We start from the raw sequence: 19,845 nt of genomic DNA, 5'->3' as shown, positions 1-19,845 counted from the left end.
GGAGGGCAGCGTGGAGGGTAAAAATCGAAGAGGGAGACCATGAGATGAATTCACTAAGCAGATTCAGAAGGATGTAGGCTGCAGTAGGTACTGCGAGATGAAGAAGCTTGCACAGGATAGAGTAGCAAGGAGAGCTGCATCAAACCAGTCTCAGGACTGAAGACCACAACAACAACAATGAATCCCACATTGAAAAAATTGTTCACCTTTTGAAGCGATCACAAATCAATCTAATTTGTAACTTCTTCACGAGATCAGAAGTGTTGGTCAGCCAGGCCATGCGCCATTGATCTAAACAGGTGATAAAGGAAGCAATGTCTGGAGAATACAGCGGGTGGGGTAGGACTTACCAATTTAGCATTTGCAAATACATTTTGACCTCTTTTGCAACATGGGGTCGAGCGTTGTCATGCTGCAAAATCACTTTATCGTGCCTCTGGCTGTATTGCAGTCGTTTGTCTTTTAATGATCTGCTCAGATGTATTATTGCATTTGATAACAAGCACCTGTGATTCTTTCACTTGGTTTTAACACCTCATAGTACATGATGCCGAGCTGGTCCCACCAAATGCAGAGCATGATCTTGGAATGTGGAATCTTGGCAGGGATATCCCCACGTTTATTTTTTCCATCTAGGGTTATTGTAATGAACCGATTTTTCGTCCCCGGTCACAATGTGATGCAGAAATCCCTTCCGTTTTTGCCTCTGAAGCAACTGTTCACAAACACACAAACGCTGTTCAACGTCACTTGGTTTCAGCTCACACGGGGCCCAAGTTCCTTCTTTCTGAATCATGCCCACAGCCTTGAGACGCTTTGAAATGGGTTACTGTGTCACTACCACTAATTGTGGCAATTCTTCTTGAGTTTGATGCATCAGCAAAAAGAACTACCTTTGAATCTTCATGAATATAGAGTGGCAAGTCATTAATATACGAGGGCAGTTCAATAAGTAATGCAACACATTTTTTTTCTCGGCCAATTTTGGTTGAAAAAAACGGAAATTTCTTGTGGAATATTTTCAAACATTCCCGCTTCGTCTCGTATAGTTTCATTGACTTCCGACAGGTGGCAGCGCTGTATGGAGCTGTTAAAATGGCGTCTGTAACGGATGTGCGTTGCAAACAACGGGCAGTGATCGAGTTTCTTTTGGCGGAAAACCAGGGCATCTCAGATATTCATAGCCGCTTGCAGAATGTCTACGGTGATCTGGCAGTGGACAAAAGCACGGTGAGTCGTTGGGCAAAGCGTGTGTCATCATCGCCGCAAGGTCAAGCAAGACTGTCTGATCTCCCGCGTGCGGGCCGGCCGTGCACAGCTGTGACTCCTGCAATGGCGGAGCGTGCGAACACACTCGTTCGAGATGATCGACGGATCACCATCAAACAACTCAGTGCTCAACTTGACATCTCTGTTGGTAGTGCTGTCACAATTGTTCACCAGTTGGGATATTCAAAGGTTTGTTCCCGCTGGGTCCCTCGTTGTCTAACCGAACACCATAAAGAGCAAAGGAGAACCATCTGTGCGGAATTGCTTGCTCGTCATGTGGCTAAGGGTGACAATTTCTTGTCAAAGATTGTTACAGGCGATGAAACATGGGTTCATCACTTCGAATCTGAAACAAAACGGCAATCAATGGAGTGGCGCCACACCCACTCCCCTACCAAGAAAAAGTTTAAAGCCATACCCTCAGCCGGTAAAGTCATGGTTACAGTCTTCTGGGACGCTGAAGGGGTTATTCTGTTCGATGTCCTTCCCTATGGTCAAACGATCAACTCTGACGTGTATTGTGCTACTCTTCAGAAATTGAAGAAACGACTTCAGCGTGTTCGTAGGCACAAAAATCTGAACGAACTTCTCCTTCTTCATGACAACGCAAGACCACACACAAGTCTTCGCACCCGAGAGGAGCTCACAAAACTTCAGTGGACTGTCCTTCCTCATGCACCCTACAGCCCCGATCTCGCACCGTCGGATTTCCATATGTTTGGCCCAATGAAGGACGCAATCCGTGGGAGGCACTACGCGGATGATGAAGAAGTTATTGATACAGTACGACGTTGGCTCCGACATCGACCAGTGGAATGGTACCGTGCAGGCATACAGGCCCTCATTTCAAGGTGGCGTAAGGCCGTAGCATTGAATGGAGATTACGTTGAAAAATAGTGTTGTGTAGCTAAAAGATTGGGGAATAACCTGGTGTATTTCAATGCTGAATAAAACAACCCCTGTTTCAGAAAAAAAATGTGTTGCATTACTTATTGAACTGCCCTCGTATATTGAGAACAATAAGAGACCCTAGACTGAACCCCGTGGGACACCAGACTATCTGTACTCTTAATTTTAACCTTCTGCATTCTTCCAGTTAAATATGAATTAAACTATTTGTGCACTGGCCAACTCATACCACAATACTTAAGCTTACCTAGAAGAATTTCACAATTCACACAGTCAAAAGCCTTTGAAACATCACAAAATATCCCAGTGGGTGATGTTCAGACATTCAGAGCATTTAATATTTGATCAATGAAAGCATATATAGTATTGTCTGTTGAAAAGTCTTTCTGAAAACCAAATTGACATTTTGTTAGTACTTCATTTTTCACAAATTTGTGATGCTACTCTTGAATACACTACTTTTTCAAGAATTTTGAAAAAAGCTTTATCCTGTTTTCCCTACAACACTTAAAAATAATTATTAAAAATGTATTCTATGTCTGACTTTTTGCAAACAAACTTTTCAATGAGTTTGATAGAAATAAAGTCTTCTTGTGCTCTAGGTTGCCCTGTTTTCCTTTTGACAATATTACAAATTGTTTTAATTTTATTTTTGGATGTGCTAATTTCAGACATATTGCACATACTTCTGGACTTTTTCACTGTTTCTGGATCATTACCCCTTCTAGCTATAAGACACATTTCCCTGTTCTGTTCTCAAGATATTTTTATGCCTTTAGTGAGCCATGGCTTTTTGGATGGTTTATTACAATTATATTTCGCTGTTTTCTTAGGGAAACTGTTTTCAAATACACTCACAAATATATCATGAAATAGATTAAATTTTAAATTAGCGTCAGGTTCCCTCTACACCTCATCCCAGTCTTAACTGTTGCAAGCTTTCTGTAAAATTTTCAATTGTTAAATTGTTAATTGAATGCACAATTTTGGAGGACTGTTTTGATTTACTGCATGGAGCTATGTCATATACTGTAGCTGGCTGTGCATCATTATCCGACAGGAAAAGTTTTTATGTGATTAAACTTATCTTGGTCTACATAAACATTATCTATCAGTGTGCTGCTTAGGACAATCAATACCTGACATCAGATTGAAAGAAACAAGTAATACCTCAAGGTCAAGCTTTCTCTCTGACTCTTTCAGAAAATCTACATTGAAATCAGCACAAATAATGATGTCTGACAGATAGCACAGCAAAGAATCCAAGTTTTTCAAAAATAGCTGAAAATTTCCCTTGGGGACCTATACATGACTACAATTATAAAAGTACCATTATTTAGTTTAAGCTCACATGCACATGCTTCTATATGTTGCTCTACACAAAATTATTTAGTTTCTAAATTTTTCACACTGTGACAGATTTTAACATATATGGCAACTCCTCCTCTCTCCATAGTGTCTCTACTTACATGTGCTGAAAGGTTGTATGCACCTACATTAACCCTTTCCATAGCTGTGATTATATAATGTTCAGACAGGCATAGTACATCTGTTCAACCCTCAGTTTCTAAATCTTCTAAACAAACAAGAAGCTAATCTACTTTTGTTTTTTAATCCCCTGATATTCTGATGCAATATACTAACATTATTTCTCATTGTGCTTTTATGAGAATCGTGTGACATACTAATATTATTTTTCACTGTACTTATATGAGGATCTTGTGATATTTTAACATCTGTATTACCAGCCTGTCCAAGCTTCTCGTTAAGCTTAATTTCATTCAATGTTGAATAATTGGATGCTGATCTTAGCCTAAAAAAGACATAAGCTCATGAGTTTCTGTGCCTCCCCTTAAGGATTTTGCTATCATCCCAGCCAATTTACCCTTCCATTTCCTATTGAGATGCAGGCCATGTCTTGTGAAGTCCCACCTACCAATACCATCAGCAGGAACCAAACTTATGCCTGACAAAGTAGCCACCCGAAGCATCTGGCCTAGTTCCGTATTGACCCCCCTGATGTAGCTGTTCAGTTGGGGCCAATCATACTGCATGAAAGCAGTGTGGTTCATTGCAGATGCTATTTTTACCAGGTCACACTCAGTACTGTAGCCCTGATCCCTATCAATACTGTTCCTCACTACACCCACTACCACAACATGATCCTGCTTTGTAAAACCCTTGCACAATGATCCTACATCTTCTATCACTTGGCTAAGACATGAACTGGGCCAGAAAAAAATTGTGAACTGGTACGTGTCACCTAATTTTTCCTGCAAGATTTCTTTAGCATCTCTTTTACACTCTTCCATGGGTTCAGCACACCTATGACCATTTGAGTTGCACTTCTCTGCATATGTTCAAAGTCATCTTTCAAATATTATCAAGATCTGACTGAATATTTGTGCAGGTTTTTTCAGACAGTACTTCATTACAGATAACTGCATCATCTGAGGACAATATGAGCTAACTATTAATACTGTCTGCTAGGTTATTAACACAAACATGAGCAGGAAGGATCCAAACACACTTCCCTGCTGCACACCTGAAGTTACTTCTACATCTGTTGATGATCCTTTATTCAAAATAACATTCTGCATCCTCCCTAACAAGAAATCCTCAGTGCAGTTACAAATCTGGTTTGATACTCCAAAGGATCATACTTCTGTGATAAGTGTTGGTGGGGGTACTGAGTGAAATGCTTTTTGGAAACCAAGAAATACTGTATCTACCTGATTCTTGATCCATGGTCTTCAGGATGTCATGTGAAAAATGTGCACATTGGTTTTTGTTTGGTTCATGCTTTTGGAATCCATGCTGTTTGCATTGAGGAGATCATTGAGTTTGAGATACCTCATTATGTTTGAGCCCAGAATGTGTTATAAGATTCCACAACAGATCAACGTCAAGGATGTTAGATAGTAGTTTTCTGGATCATTTCTGGTACCCTATGGTTTCGTTAGACTACTGAGCACATTTTTTTTTTTTTAGTTCAGAGGATCTGTGGTAGCTTGTGATTCCATCTTTGCTATTTCTCTTTTTTTTCTCAGTACTTCAGAGTCCTCACTGAGTGCTGATGAACATGGTAAATTTTCTTTCTACGTAGGCACATTTAGCAATGTTTTGCTGTCTCTGTCTTTTGTACAGCATCCATCTGATGAATAACTATTCTATATTGATGGAAACAGCACAGATCTTATTGCCATCTGAAATTATAAATGTCTTAGCAAAAACAACCAAGTCTAAAGAAATAATACAGTATAATGATCTGAGACTGTTGGTGGACTTACCAAGCATGAGAATGCTGATTCATCTTACTACAATTAAAAGTATAAATATACATTATTAGTAGTATATCATGTTTCTTGCTTGCATTTGACAATAACTTTAATTGTGTTCCTACATTAATATTCAGTAAATGATGGTGGTATTCTGAGACCAAACTTCAATTGGTGGAACAGGTGAGACAAAGAAACAACCAAGAAGTTCTTCAAAAGTATGAATTTACTTTTATTTCTAAAATACAAAACTGTAAACAGAGAACTTAACATTTTATTACTTAATATTTCAAAATCAAATTAAGTTAGGACTCCGTGTGTTTTCCAATAACTATAAACATGTGATGCTTTTAGAATAAATTTTACCCTTTGTGAAACTTTTCCACATCACTGTTGCGCTATGTGTTTTTTATGATACAGTATTTTTTCACACTACTCTCTACATAAAATCTGCTTCTTTTTTCTATAGCTTCCATGATCATCTTACTGGAAATAGGAAATTTAATACTTCAATAAGGAGTCTGTAGTAAATGATGTTGAAACAGTAGATAACTTAGCAATTATCATTGCTTTGTATCTAACCTGTTGACTGTTATTAGCACCCGAAGGATCTAGCTCTATCATCTAATCCAGATTGAGTACATGATTTTGGCTTATTATTGTGAACACTGTCTTAGAAATTGCATATAGAAAATTTAAAAGTCCTTAAAGCTGATCAACATATACAGTTAGAGTAAAGAGATTTACAGTTGTGAAGTGTCCATTTTGAATCTTACATGTCTGTGGAACTAGATATCTCCACCACATAAGTAAGTATATGCCCATGTACATATATTTTTATATAAAATATAATCACCTATACAAACTAGCTCTTTAACCTAATTACATAAAAATCTACACTATAACACTAAATTATACAGGCTCAACTCATATTATGAGTCGACATTTTGTGCAGGTTTACTGTTCTGTAGTATGTCAGAAACCACATTAATTCTAGTCAAGGCATTTTTTACTTTCTTACTATTTAACAGTTACAGACAAAAATAAAATTAATGTCAATGTCAGATAACAAATTTAAACATCTGAAATTCAACCACTTTGAATGGCACATACCAGAATAAAATAATTTATAGTTTCAGCATTTGTATTTACACTTCTATAAACACTATACTATACATCTTGAGTAGTTGCAATAATATATACATGCTTCTCTCAAATGAGCTTGTTAATTATCACTATGGATTTAGCTCTATCATGTAAAATACAAGTCTCAGGGCACACTTGTCAGTCTGACTGCATATTCAAATGTTAGGTGTGACAGAAAATGAAAATTCAACAATGAAACACTGACCCATAATTGACATTCACCCATCTGGAAGAGCTGGTGATATATACTCAAAGACATTTACATTAACCACAGGAATTACAACATGGAACAGAACAAAGAATACTTTAATTCAGTGCAACACAGATTTATGTGTAATACTATAGTAGTCATCAGTTTTATATTTGGTCGTGTTGAAATGTTACAATATATTCACAGCAGTGATCAAGAGAACAATACAGTTCACTGCAGAAAGACATTTTGTTCAAGTTAGTAGTGTTTCAGCATAACTGCTGACAGATACAGTAGCTGATCAGTCTGTCAATTTATAAACATTAACAGTTTCTGTCTGAAGTTTACTACAACTATCTGTTATTAGATTTGGGATCATTAAAATTGCTGCACTATTTACAGTAATTTAAAACAGCCTTTCTTTGGCACTTCTATATTATTATCTAATTTTCACTGTGCTGTTCTTGAGCTTTATCACTGCCCAGCTAGTGCTTATTCAAATGCAGTGAAGGCATATAAACCTACTGTAGTATTTCAGGAATTAATACCGCAGCTTTAAAATTCAGATATGTTTTGAGATATTGCCATTGGAGAATGAGAGAGAGAAAGAACTAGATAGTTCTGCACTGTGCTTAGAGTGCTGTAGTGAGATACCTGAATGTGGGATTGGGTGCCATTCGGCTAGCTGGTTGCTATGTCTGTGACTGTGATGGTGAAATGCTTGTTGATTCAGTGATGATGGTTGGCGTAGGTACATCAAGGGAATCATACAAAGGGAACTCACAACACAGCACAAATTTAAGAAACCATGGCACTTCTACGTAGAAAGAAGGTGGAATGGGAATCAGTGGTGACGTAGATGCCTTGTAGTAACGATATTCAGCATTACTGAAAAAGAAGAAATTTATTAAATACGTCAATCTACATACATGTTGCATATGTACATATATTTACTTGTGTACATAAATAAAAGAATGTGGAAAATGGAAATATAAAAGATATTAATAGTATTTGATGCATGAGAGGCAAATTAACTTACCATGTAAGTGGAACAACTGGATCAGATGTGAATGTTACTGAATTTTCTCTTACTATGTAATTTCTACTATTAGGAAGATTTAAAATTTTCATATCAGAAGAAGAATCAAGATAGGGAACAAGGAGACAGGATATGCATTAGAAGGAGAAGTTGCTCAAAAAACTGAATCATGAGAACTGCAAGATGCAGGAAATGGTTCCAAAGGGTTTCCAGTATATTATTATGTTAATAATACAGTATTTTAATGATTAATTTTAACTGTCTGTATTTTTACTAATCTAGCACTAGATACATGCCAAGACCAAATATTTTTTTTTGTATACTAAGTTTGGTCCATTAAAGCAGCAGAAGAATGGTAACTATGATTTAGCGAGCCACTCCAACTCATAGGAAAAAGGAAGACCTCTTGTGCCTCACAAAAAAGGTCCATTTTTATGATAATGTAAATAATAAATAAAAATGAGGACAACCATTCACTCAGCTGATGTATTTATGGTGCGCAGACATACATAAAACCCCAGATAATTTCAGTAGCCTTTGACCTACTACTATTTTCTTCCAGTTTAAGAATGAATGTGGGAGATGAGGTAGAGATGGGAGGGGCAGATGGAAGGCGATTCATTATTAACTTCAGTGTTGGACCTGAGTAAAAGTTTGGAAAGTTTACTGAATGGTAAAGAAAGCTCTAATCAATGGGAATTCAAGAAACATGGGAGCAAGGAAAAGAAAAAAATTTATACAGATAAATACTAGTCCACAATAAATAAAAACTAAGAAATATTGGAAGTGGGAGTGAAAGAAGTTCTGTGATTAAGCAAGTGAAAATAACAGTGAACTTCATCACAAAATGCTTTATGTATTTGGTTTAATTTTTGATTCTATGTATAATTTTTACTTACATTCTGAATATAAGAATTTTGTCAAACTTTTGAATTTATTTTTTAGTTCTAAGTTCTGTTTGTTCACTTAAGGTGTTATTTGGATTTTTTTCCAGATGTATGCAAATTTCTGTTTCCTCTAAGGATTTCATGAATTTTACATACAATATAAAATGATTATCATAAAAGATATAAATTTTGTTAAATCGTATCTCTGACACATAAATTGATACTGTAAACAGCCATGCACAAATATGACAAAACAAAGGTGAATCATTTAGGACATTATACTGTAAGTAAGAATTACACAAGAGCCATAAGTTGTATATGTATGTAGGCTAAAAGCAACTCTGGTAGGTATTATTATAGCAATAGACTCAGGCATTTCAAACAGTTTGTCAGGCAAAATCAAACAATGGGAACTCGAGGTAGGAACTTCTACAATGCAGGGAAAGATCGATTTACTACTTACTGTAAAGAAGGCACATTAAGTTGCAGACGTGCACAATTGAAAGATACTTACACAAAGCTTTAGGCCACAGCCTTCATCAGGAAAAGAGAAACATACACCGTTCACACATACAAACAATGCACACCTCACACACACATGACCACCAACTCTGACAGCTCATGACATTCTGGCCCAAGCTGATGGACTTGTTACCTTTACTACCTTTATTACCAATTCTATGTCATTCACCAGCCACAGCTGGACAGACATGACTGGCAGTCATGTATGTGCGAGGTGTGCTTGCTTGTGTGTGAATGGTATGTGTTTCTCTTTCACTGATGAAGGCTGAGGCAGAAGCTTTGTGTAACTGTCTTTTTAATTCTACCTGTCTGCAACTTAACATATCTTCTTTGTGATAAGTAGCAATCTATCTTTTCCTACATTGTTGATGCAGTATGTTGAGGCTGCAGAACAGCATACACAAGAAATAAAAAGATATATGTTATATTTAAACTGCTGTAGTGTGTAAAGTGAAATATGGAGTATGAAATCTAGATTCACCAGACAATTGTCATACAAAAAGAAAGACAAACTCTGAACAAAGGTAATGTGATTTTTAGACTAAATTAACAAGCAAAGGAATCCTCATAAATCTGCATCAGAAAGAGGGACTGAAATGTGTTTTACCAGCAGTCAACAATGAGAAAGCTAAATACAGGCATAAAATAGAGTGGTCAGTGTGTCTGATTGCCATCTAGCATGCTCAGGTTCAATTCCTGGCTGCTTGGGGAGTGCGTGATGTGTTGTAATATGTTGTCAGCTATAAAAGACTTGCAACTTGGCACCAAACTTCTCCAGGTGGGGACTCCTGTCCATCAGTGCCATATGATAATTTCATTTCATTTCCAGACTAACTTGTAAAAAGAAGAATGTTCAAGAAGGAAGGAATGATCATTAGTGTTTAATGTCCCATCAACATTGATGTCATTAGAGACAGAGTACAGGTTTAGAATGTTTTGAGGTCAGGGAGGAAACTGGCCATTCCCTTTTGAAGGAAACATTCTGGCATGTGCTGGGAACAATTACGGAAATCACAGAAAACATAAATCTGGGTGTTTTGACAAGGATTTGAAGCATCATTGTTCTGAATTTGAGCCCAGTGTGTTAACAACTGTCCACCTCACTCAGTAATAATGTTCGTGCACCAGTGATACGGTAGTGAATTATTTTACAGAGAAAGTGGAAACAATGAAGTTCACTGTACGGCAAGGGGAAGAAATCTATCAGCCTGAACCTAAGGAGTTCTACACAAAAAGAAAACTGTATGATCTTTGGGCATATTATGCATTGTAAGTTAACATTTTAGTAAATGAGAAGAAACCAGTCTGTTATTAGGAGTATTGTGAAAAGTGTACACTAAATTCTGGTATTTAATAGTATTTTCCTTGAATAAAACATATTGTGTCATGATTAAAAATATTTACAGTAATCCTTAAAATATTTTCCCAAGTTAATGTATGTACAAATTGCATGTTGGCTAAACTGAGGATTATTGGCAATAAAAGTTCTGATAACTTAGGAATATTAATGTGTCACTAAAGTAGTCACTGAATATGGTGCACATTACAATGTAATATATGTGCTGACAAGATGGAATTTGATTTACTTTGACATGGTGAAATTATGATCTTATTCCACTGAAACATAATAATCATGCTCTAAGGGAAAAACGAAAAAAATGCATTTGTCATTTACAACATGATTTCTCACTTTGCAATATCCTCATTTCTAAGGATATTGTGTTTCACTGCTCATTGTTTCTTACAACTATGAGACAGTAAGAAACATAGCGAATGTGTTGAGGAAAATGTATTACAGGCAGGCACTGTTATCCTGATGCAGTATCACCTAAGTATTATACAATGTAGTATGTTTCTTGAAGTGGGTTTTCCATGACTGCTGCTGCAGCAGCTGTCATTAATGTCCTTTGAATTGGAGTAACTATTTTGAAGTCCACTCATTTACAGTCACTGCATTCTTATTAGCTAAAAGATGTGCAAAACAATTGCATGGCTAATGATAATTCAGACTGAAACACTCAATAAAGGAAACTGAGATACCCCAACTGTAGCTTTAACATTGTTCCTTAACTCAAAACAAGTTTCAGGTATCCTGCAGAAAGATAATAAAAGATAATGGTACAGATCTTTAACTGAAGATTCTGATAGTCAAGAACAGGAAAACTGTAATGTAAGGGCAGTAAAGAGATATGTAAAATTCTGATGAGTTATTCACAGAAGAATGGAAAAAAACTAGTAAGGACACTCTCAATAAAGATCAGTTCAGGTTATGGAGAAATTTAGGAACACATGAGGCCATACCTACCCTACAACTTCTCTTGGAGGTTAGATGGAAAAAAGACAAACCTGCATTTGTAGCATTTGTAGACTAAGAGAAAGTTTTTAAAAAATGTTGTCTGGAACACGTCCTTTGGAACCATGAAGGCACCAGAGGTAAAATGTAGGGAGCAAAAAGTTATGTATAACTTCCACAGAAACTAGACTGCAGTTATAAGTGTCAGAGGACATGAAAGGGATACAGTAGTTGAGAAGGGTGAGACAGGGTTGTAGACTCTCCTCAGTGGTACTCAATCTGTACATTGAGCAGGCAGTAATGGAGACAAAGGAGAATTTTTGAAATGCATAAACATTCAGAGAGAAAAAAAAATACTTTTTGGCTTGATCATTACATTGTAATTTTTTCAGAGATGGAAAAGCATTTGGAAGATGAATTGAGAAGAGGTTACAAGATTAATATCAACAATAGTAAAACATGGCTACTGGAATGTAGCTGAATAAAATCAGGCATTGTTGAGGGAATTAAATTAGGCAATGAGACACAAAAATTAGTAGATGATTTTTTTTTATTTGAACAACAAAATAACTGACTATGGCTGAAGTAGAGTCAAATACAAACTGACAATAGCAAGAAAATACTTCTGAAAAAGAGAAAAGTTCCAACCTTACAAACATTTTATTTTTTTTGGTTTTTGTACTGTTTTACTGACTTCATACTCTGTGGTTGGTAGTAACATCATTGTACTTAGTGCATAATTATTCACAGGTGTTCTATCTGTTTTTGGAAACTTTTGCTGTGACTTCTCTGCAGTACTTAAAAAATGCTCATTCACATAGTTTGCTAGGTGCTGTGGATCATTTACAGCTTTTTCTACTGTGTTATCAATATGTTATTGTGCCTTTGTTTTTCTCTCTCTGTTTCCTTTTTAATGACATTCCAGAGGGTTAGAAAAGTTAAGTGTTAGGAAGTTTTTTTTGTTGATGGTATTTGTCTGGAGTATAGCTTTGTATGGAAGTGATATATGGACAGCAAGCAGTTCAGACAAGCGAAGATATAAGTTTTTGAAATGTTATTCTGCAGAAAAAGTAGAAAATTATATGAGTGGATCAAATAACTATTGAGGAGTCATCAAACTGAAATGGGAACAAAAGAAATTTGTGACACAACTTGATTAAAAGAAGGGATAGGTTGAGAGAAAATATACTAAGGCATCAAGGAACCATCAATCTGAAATGGAAAGACATGCAGGTGATAAAAATTATAGAGGAAGACTGAGGCTTGAATACATTAAGCAGGTTGAAACTGATGTAGCTTGTGGAGTTGTACACAGATGAAGAAGTTTACACAGGACAGACCAGCATTGAGAGCTCAACTGAAGCAATCTTCAGACTGCAGGCCACATAAATAACAACAAAGAGAACTCAGACAGCTAGCCTGAGGAAAAAGAAGAAGAAGAGTAGAAGAAAAAGAAGAGCAAAAACCTGAAAAGAAGTTATAGATAATATGGTATAACCATTTTAGCTTTGCTGTTTATATCATTAATTGGTATATAAAACTAAATGGTCACTCAATGAGGGGGTGAATAACTAACTCTTTCACTGAACTGAATAACAGCAGTTATTTAGATCAGTATTATTCAATGCAAAGTTAAGGCTTTACTGCAGTGTTATCCGCACGGAGGTCTTGTACGCTTCTGATTACGTAGTAATGAACAAAAAGGGCTAATTGAAAAACTGGAGGCCAAGGAAAGGAAGATTTTTAGAAAGAACTTAGGTCCCATCAAAGAGAATGGGGAATATAGAAGATGTCATAATCATGAACCGTATTCCCACATAGAAAAGATAACCGATACCATCTGGAAAAGGAGGATTATGTTTTATGGGCATGTGACCTGAATGAGCCCTGGAAGACTCACCAATCGTATGATCACCTAATTTCAGGAGAAGAAAACAAAATGGGCCAGGTTAATAGAGGTGGAGAAATATGTTAAAGATGTGGGGATCACCCATGATGACATCTTGGAACATGTCCCACTCAAGGAGAAACTTATGGTGTGGCAGGGTTTCCAAGAAAAGCCAAAACTAAAAACAAGAAAGGCTTGGACCCAGGAGAGGAAGGAGCAACGCTGAGAACAAATGTGGGAGCACTGGGCAAACATCAGAACATGTAAAGCAAGACAGTTGAAATAATGTAGTTCAAAGATGGCCTATACAAAATGAATGAATGAAACTAATTGTATATTTACTGAGTAACATCTACCGTAGTTCTTAAACACATCCAGTGTGTTCTTTCCCTCCACTGACAGGTGTATAGTATATTATAATCACTGTCTGATAACTTTAATATTTTGTGAATAAAACTGTCTGGCTCATTAAATAAATTTTTCTATTTATGAAACAATGGAAAATCCAGGATTGAAGAATTGTTACATTGTTTCTATTTATGAGGCATTTCAGCAACTGCGATCATCAGATATCTGCAATTAAGATTAAAGAAACACAAAGAGTGGAAGTTAGTTGTTATACAAAATCAAGCTACAAAAATCATAAGATTAAAAGTGTTTTTAAAACATTCTCTCACCAAAAAACTTTGAACATACAGAACAAGGTTCAGAGTCAGTATTAAAACCTATGTCTGATTGGGGTGTCACCCATCCAACAGTTGAAATATTTATTTATTTATTCTCTTTAAGGCATTAGCCTTCTGACTGGATTGATGTGGCCTGGCATGAATTCCTCTCCTGTGCCAGCGTTTCATCTCAAAATAGCACTTGCAACCTATGTCATCAACTATTGTATTTGCTTGATGTATTCCGAACTCTGTGTCCCTCTACAGTTTTTACCCTCTACAGCTCCCTCTAGTACCACAGAAGTTATTCCCTGTTGTCTATGCAGGCATCCTATCATCCTGACCCTTCTTACTGTCTGTGTTTCCCATATATTCCTTTCCTCACCGATGAACCGGAGAGCCTCCTCATTCCTTTCCTTATCTGTTCACCTAATTTTCAAGATTCTTCTGCAGCACCACATCTTAAATGCTTCAGTTTTCTTCTGTTCTAGTTTTCCCACAGTACATGTTTCACTACCATACAATACTGTGATCCAAATGTAATTCCTCAAATTAAGGCCTATGTTTGATACTAGTAGACTTCTCTTAGCCAGGAATGCCCTTTCTGCCAGTGCTTATCTGATTGACTCGTTCTTGCTCCATCTGCCATAGATTATTTTGCTGCCTAGATAGCAGAATTCCTTGACTTCGTCTACTTTGAGATCCCCAGTTCTGATGTTAAGTTTCTCACTGCTCTCATTTCTGCTACTTGTAATTACTTTCATCTTTCTTTGATTTGCTCTCAATCTACATTCTGTACCCATTAAACTGTTCATACCATACAACACATCCTGTAATTTACCTTCACTTTCACTGATGACAGCAGTGTCATCAGTGAATCTTACCATCAATATCCTATCATCTTGCATTTTAATCTTTCACTTGAATCTCCCTTTTATTTCCATCATTGCTTCTTTCATGTGTAGATTGAACAGTAGGGGTGAAAGACTATGTCTCAGTCTTACACCTTCTTAATCTGAGCACTTTGTTTGTGGTCTCCCACTCTTATTGTTCCCTCTTCTTCCTGTACATATTACATATTGTCCATCTTTCCCTATAGCTTACCCCTGCTTTTCTTGAATTTCAAGCATATTCCACCATTTTACATTGTCACATGCTTCTTCTAAGTTGGCACATCCTAGAAATGTATCTTGATTTTTCTTGTCTTGCTTTCATTATCAACTGCAATGTCAGAACTGCCTCTCTGGTGCCTTTAACTCTCCTACAGCCAAACTTATCATCATCTAACAGATCCTCAATTTTCTTTCCCATTCTTCTATATGTTATTCTTGTCAGCAACTTGGATGCATGAGCTGTGAAGTTGATTGTGTGATAACTCTTGCACTCATCAGCTCTTGCTATTTGTGGAATTGTATGGACAATGTTTTTGAGAAAGTCTGATGGTATATTGCCAGTGTCATACATTCTACACACCAGCATGAATAATAATTTTGTTGCCACTCCCCCAATTATTTTAGAAATTCTGATAGAATATTATCCATCCCTTGTGCCTTAACTGATCTTAAGTCTACTAAAGCTTTTTTCACCGGATTCCCTATTTCTTCCCTATTGACTCCTGTTTCTTCTTCTATCATGCCATTGACCAAGTACTCCCCCTCAAAGAGGCATCCAATGTACTCTTTCCGTTTATCTGTTCTCTCCTCTGCATTTAACTATGGAATTTCCATTGAACTCTTAATAGAGGCATCCAATGTACTCTTTCCATTTATCTATTCTCTTCTCTGCCATTGCACTCTTAATGTTACTGCCCTCTTTTAATTTCACCAAAGTTTGTTTTCGACTTTCCTATATTCTGAGTCATTCCCTCTGAAAATCCTTTCTTTTTCCATTTCTTCATATTTTTCATGTAGCCATTTCGCCTTAGCTTCCCTGCACTTTCTATTTATTTCCTTAGCTTCCCTGCACTTTCTATTTATTTCATTCGTAAGTGACTTATAGCTGTGCAATCCTGAATTTCCGAGAACATTTTTGTGCTCCAGAATGTCAAATCAAAACTCCTTTTAGCTGTCTAAATTTCCAATTGTTATTTTATTTATCAACTAGCTTTCAAGATATATTATGCCATGTTCAGGTCCCCTGACCTGACACTGACCAAGTCACCAAGTGATGATCAAAGGGATCACTGGGTCAAAAATCTGCAGATGTCCGTCACTGGATGTTGGCACCTATTTTGACTGGATCAAAGATGGGACTCTTCATACATGTCAGTCAGAAGATCAGAAGATGGCATAATATCACCAAAACTGGTTGCTCAATAAAATAACAACTGAAATTTTTGACAGCTGAAAGGTGTTTTGATTTGACATTCCGTACTGAACAGCTGAGGTCCTGTAACCATCTGTATAAAGATGGGCATACAGATTCTTTCTGTACTTCCTTCTTTTGTCAGTCAGCTGAAGTATTTCTTTTGTTATCCATAGTTTCCTCGCAGGTACCTTCCTTGTACCTATATTTCTCTTTCCAACTTCTGTGGCTACCTGTTTTAGAGATGTCCATTCCTCTTCATCTGAAATGCCTGTTGAGCTATTTATTATCACAGTGTCTATAGCCTCAGTGAACTGTAAGCTTATATCTCATTCCTTAGTCTTTCTGTATCCCACTTGTTTGCACATTGTTTCTTCCTGACTAGTCTCTTAAACATCTGCCTACTCTTCATAATTACTAAATTGTTATGATCTGAATCTACATCTCCTTCTGGGTACACATTACAATTTAATATCTGATTTCAGAATCTCTGCCTGATCATGAAGTAATCTGTAATCTTCTCTTATCTCCCTGCCTTTTCCAAGTATACCTCCTCCTCTTGCTATTACTAGCTGAAATTTATTGCAGAACTCCATTCGTCTTTCTCCTCTCTCATTTCTACAACCAAGTCCACATTCTCCCATAACCGTTTCTTCTAGTCCTTACCCTTCAACCGCATCCAATCCCCATGACTATCAGTTTTTCATCTCCCTTTACATATAGAATTACACTGTCAATACCCTTATATATTTTCTCTACACTTTATGTATCTCTTAATCTTCTGCAAACTGTTGTTGGTGTCAGTTTGCTGTTGATACTGATTAGAACAACCCTGTCACTGAAGTGTTCACAGCACCTTTTTCTTTGCCCTACCTTCCTATTGGTAACAAATCCTACTCCTGTTATATCATTTTCTGCTGTTGTTCATATTACCCTATACTTGGCTGGCAGCCAGAAATCCTTGTTGTCTTTCCATTTCACTTCACTGATTCCCACTATATCTAGACTGAGCCTTAGTATTTCCCTTTTGAGATTTTCTAGCTTCCGTATGATATTAAAACTTCTGACATTCCATGCCGACTCATAGAACACTATTCTTTCATTGGTTATTTGATCCTTCCTCATGGGCACTTTTTCAATTTCAGGCCACATGTCCTGTGGATACACACTGTGTCTTTAATGCAATGGTTTCTGTTATCTTCTACATCCTCATGCTGTTGATCATTGCTGAATTTTTTGCCTTTTAGGAGCAGTTTCCCATCCCAAGGCCAAGTGAATGCTGTGAACCTCTGTCCACTCCTCTGCTCTCTTTGACAAGGCCACTGGCAGAATGAGTGACTTCTTATGCCAGAAATATTAGGACACTAGTAGTTTTTACCACAGGTTTTTGTGCTGCCTTAATAGAAATCTTGTTTTGTGTGTTTGCTTCATTTCTTATAGGGAAGCAACTTTTTGACTCAACATATTAAAAGATAATTAGTAGTCTTAATTTAAAGTTATTTGTTCACTGCCTTATAGTACATTGCACCAGTCAAGATGCAGCCCCACTGTGAATGCTGTTCTCAAACATGGGATGAGTTGGTTGATGTTTGTAAGCAGCTGGCAATCGCCTTGACTACTGTCAAGTGATTGGCAGCTGTTGCAAATCAGTATTGGAACAGCTCCTGAGAGTCTGGTACTTCAGATATCTCTATCAGAAGCACCTCAAGTACTATCCTCTCCCATGGATCCTGTCTCCTCTGCAGAAAGTACACAATCTGTCATTACCCATGCACTTGATTACGAGAGGTGTGTCAGTGGTAGATCTAGGGCCTTCTGTTCAGGTAGAGGGGGACCAGGGAGGACTCAGGGTACTGTACTCATCTCCTAATCAACAAGTTTGAGGTGCTGTCTTTCACTGAAACTGAAATGGAGCCAGTGGGACTCACTTAACCTGTTTTGGGGGCAAGCTGTTTTGTCTGGTGTCAGGAGGATGAAAACGCAAAAATGGTAGGTGTCTATGAATTGTTGGCAGTTCAAACATATGACAAATAGGGTACTCTTTAGGGAAATGTCAGCAAGGGACAGGAAAGGACACCAGGTGCACTCAATGTGTGTGCCTGGGGACCTCATTCAACATGTTTAAGACGCTATTCCAGCAGTCACTGAGGGAAGAGGGTGCAACCAACTGCAGACTGTGGCACTCGTTGAAACAAATGATGCCTCTCTTCTGGGTTCTGGGGTCATTCTTACGTCATTCCAGTGACTGGCAGAGAACATTGAGCAGACCAGCCTCGTGCATGGAGTTTCAACAAAGCTTCCAATTTACAGCATTTTCCCCAGGACTGATTGTGGCCCTTCATTTCTGAGTGAAGTGGAAGGACTGAACCACAGACTTTGAAAATTCTGTTATAGGCTAGGCTACAACTTCCTGGATTTGCAACATAGGATTGAGAACTGTAGGGTCCCCTAAATAGGTCTGGTGTGAACTACACATCAGAGGCTGCTACTCAGGTAGCTGACTGTGTGGGGCACACACAAGTTTTTTTTTTAGATTAAGTGACTCTCCATCCACTCCAGATAACGATACTGTAGGAAACCCAGAAATATCAGTATAAGATCAAAATAAATGTCTCCAGTAGGTGAGAGTATTAAAATCCTAATGGTATACTGCTGAAGCATTTGCAACAAAGTGCTATAATTTGAAGTGCTTAAGAAAAGCAGTGGAGCTCACATAATACTAGGTACAGAAAGGTGGTTCAAACCTGAAATTAGTACTACTGAGATTTTTGGGGAAAATTCAAGTGTGTATCAGTACAATAGGCAAATGGGAAATAGAGCTGCTGTATGTGTCACAGCAGACAAGAAAGTCAAATCTACTGAGGTAGAAGCCAATGCTGCATATGAGATTGTATGGGCAGGATTCAGTATCAGGGGTGGGGATAAAATGATAAATGGATCCTTCTATTGCCCACCAGACTCATCTCACTATGCAACTGAAAACTTCGGAGCAGTTCTCATAATATGCAAAGATCAGCACATTCCTCAAACTGGGGAACTATCAAGAATGGGGTTCCACAAGGGTCGGTCTTGGGTCCTAATTTTGATAAGACACAGTACATACAGTTCTGTACAGTAAATGGTATGACACCATTAATAAATATAGATCTTAATCAGAAGCATATAGCTAAGGTAGAATATTCAAAATTTTTAGGTGTGTCCATTGATGAGAGATTAAATTGGAAGAAACACATTGATGATCTGCTGAAACGTTTGAGTTCAGCTACTTATGCAATAAGGGTCATTGCAAATTTTGGTGATAAACATCTTAGTAAATTAGCTTACTACGCCTATTTTCACTCATTGCTTGCATATGGCATCATATTTTGGGGTAATTCATCACTGAGGAATAAAGTATTTATTGCACAAAAGCGTGTAATCAGAATAATAGCTAGAGTCAACCCAAGATCATCCTG

The 19,845-nt window shown here is 37.3% G+C and overlaps 1 protein-coding gene across 4 annotated transcripts in view; it reads right to left on the bottom strand.

Annotated features, from left to right (window-relative positions):
- Positions 1-5,664: 5,664 nt before the first annotated feature.
- The window catches only part of LOC126259978 (uncharacterized), a 694,543-nt gene continuing 680,362 nt past the window's right edge, over positions 5,665-19,845 (bottom strand). For all 4 annotated transcript variants that reach the window (XM_049957109.1, XM_049957110.1, XM_049957107.1 and 1 more), the window contains exon 6: positions 5,665-7,680. In XM_049957109.1, coding sequence (XP_049813066.1) covers positions 7,485-7,680 — 196 coding nt within the window. In that variant the 3' untranslated portion in view covers positions 5,665-7,484. The remainder of the gene's footprint in view (positions 7,681-19,845) is intronic.

This window comes from Schistocerca nitens, chromosome 5, assembly GCF_023898315.1.
Source record: "Schistocerca nitens isolate TAMUIC-IGC-003100 chromosome 5, iqSchNite1.1, whole genome shotgun sequence".
NCBI classification, from domain to species: Eukaryota; Metazoa; Arthropoda; class Insecta; order Orthoptera; family Acrididae; genus Schistocerca; species Schistocerca nitens.
Note: the sequence above shows the minus strand (reverse complement) of the source record. Positions and strands in the feature narration are given on the sequence as shown.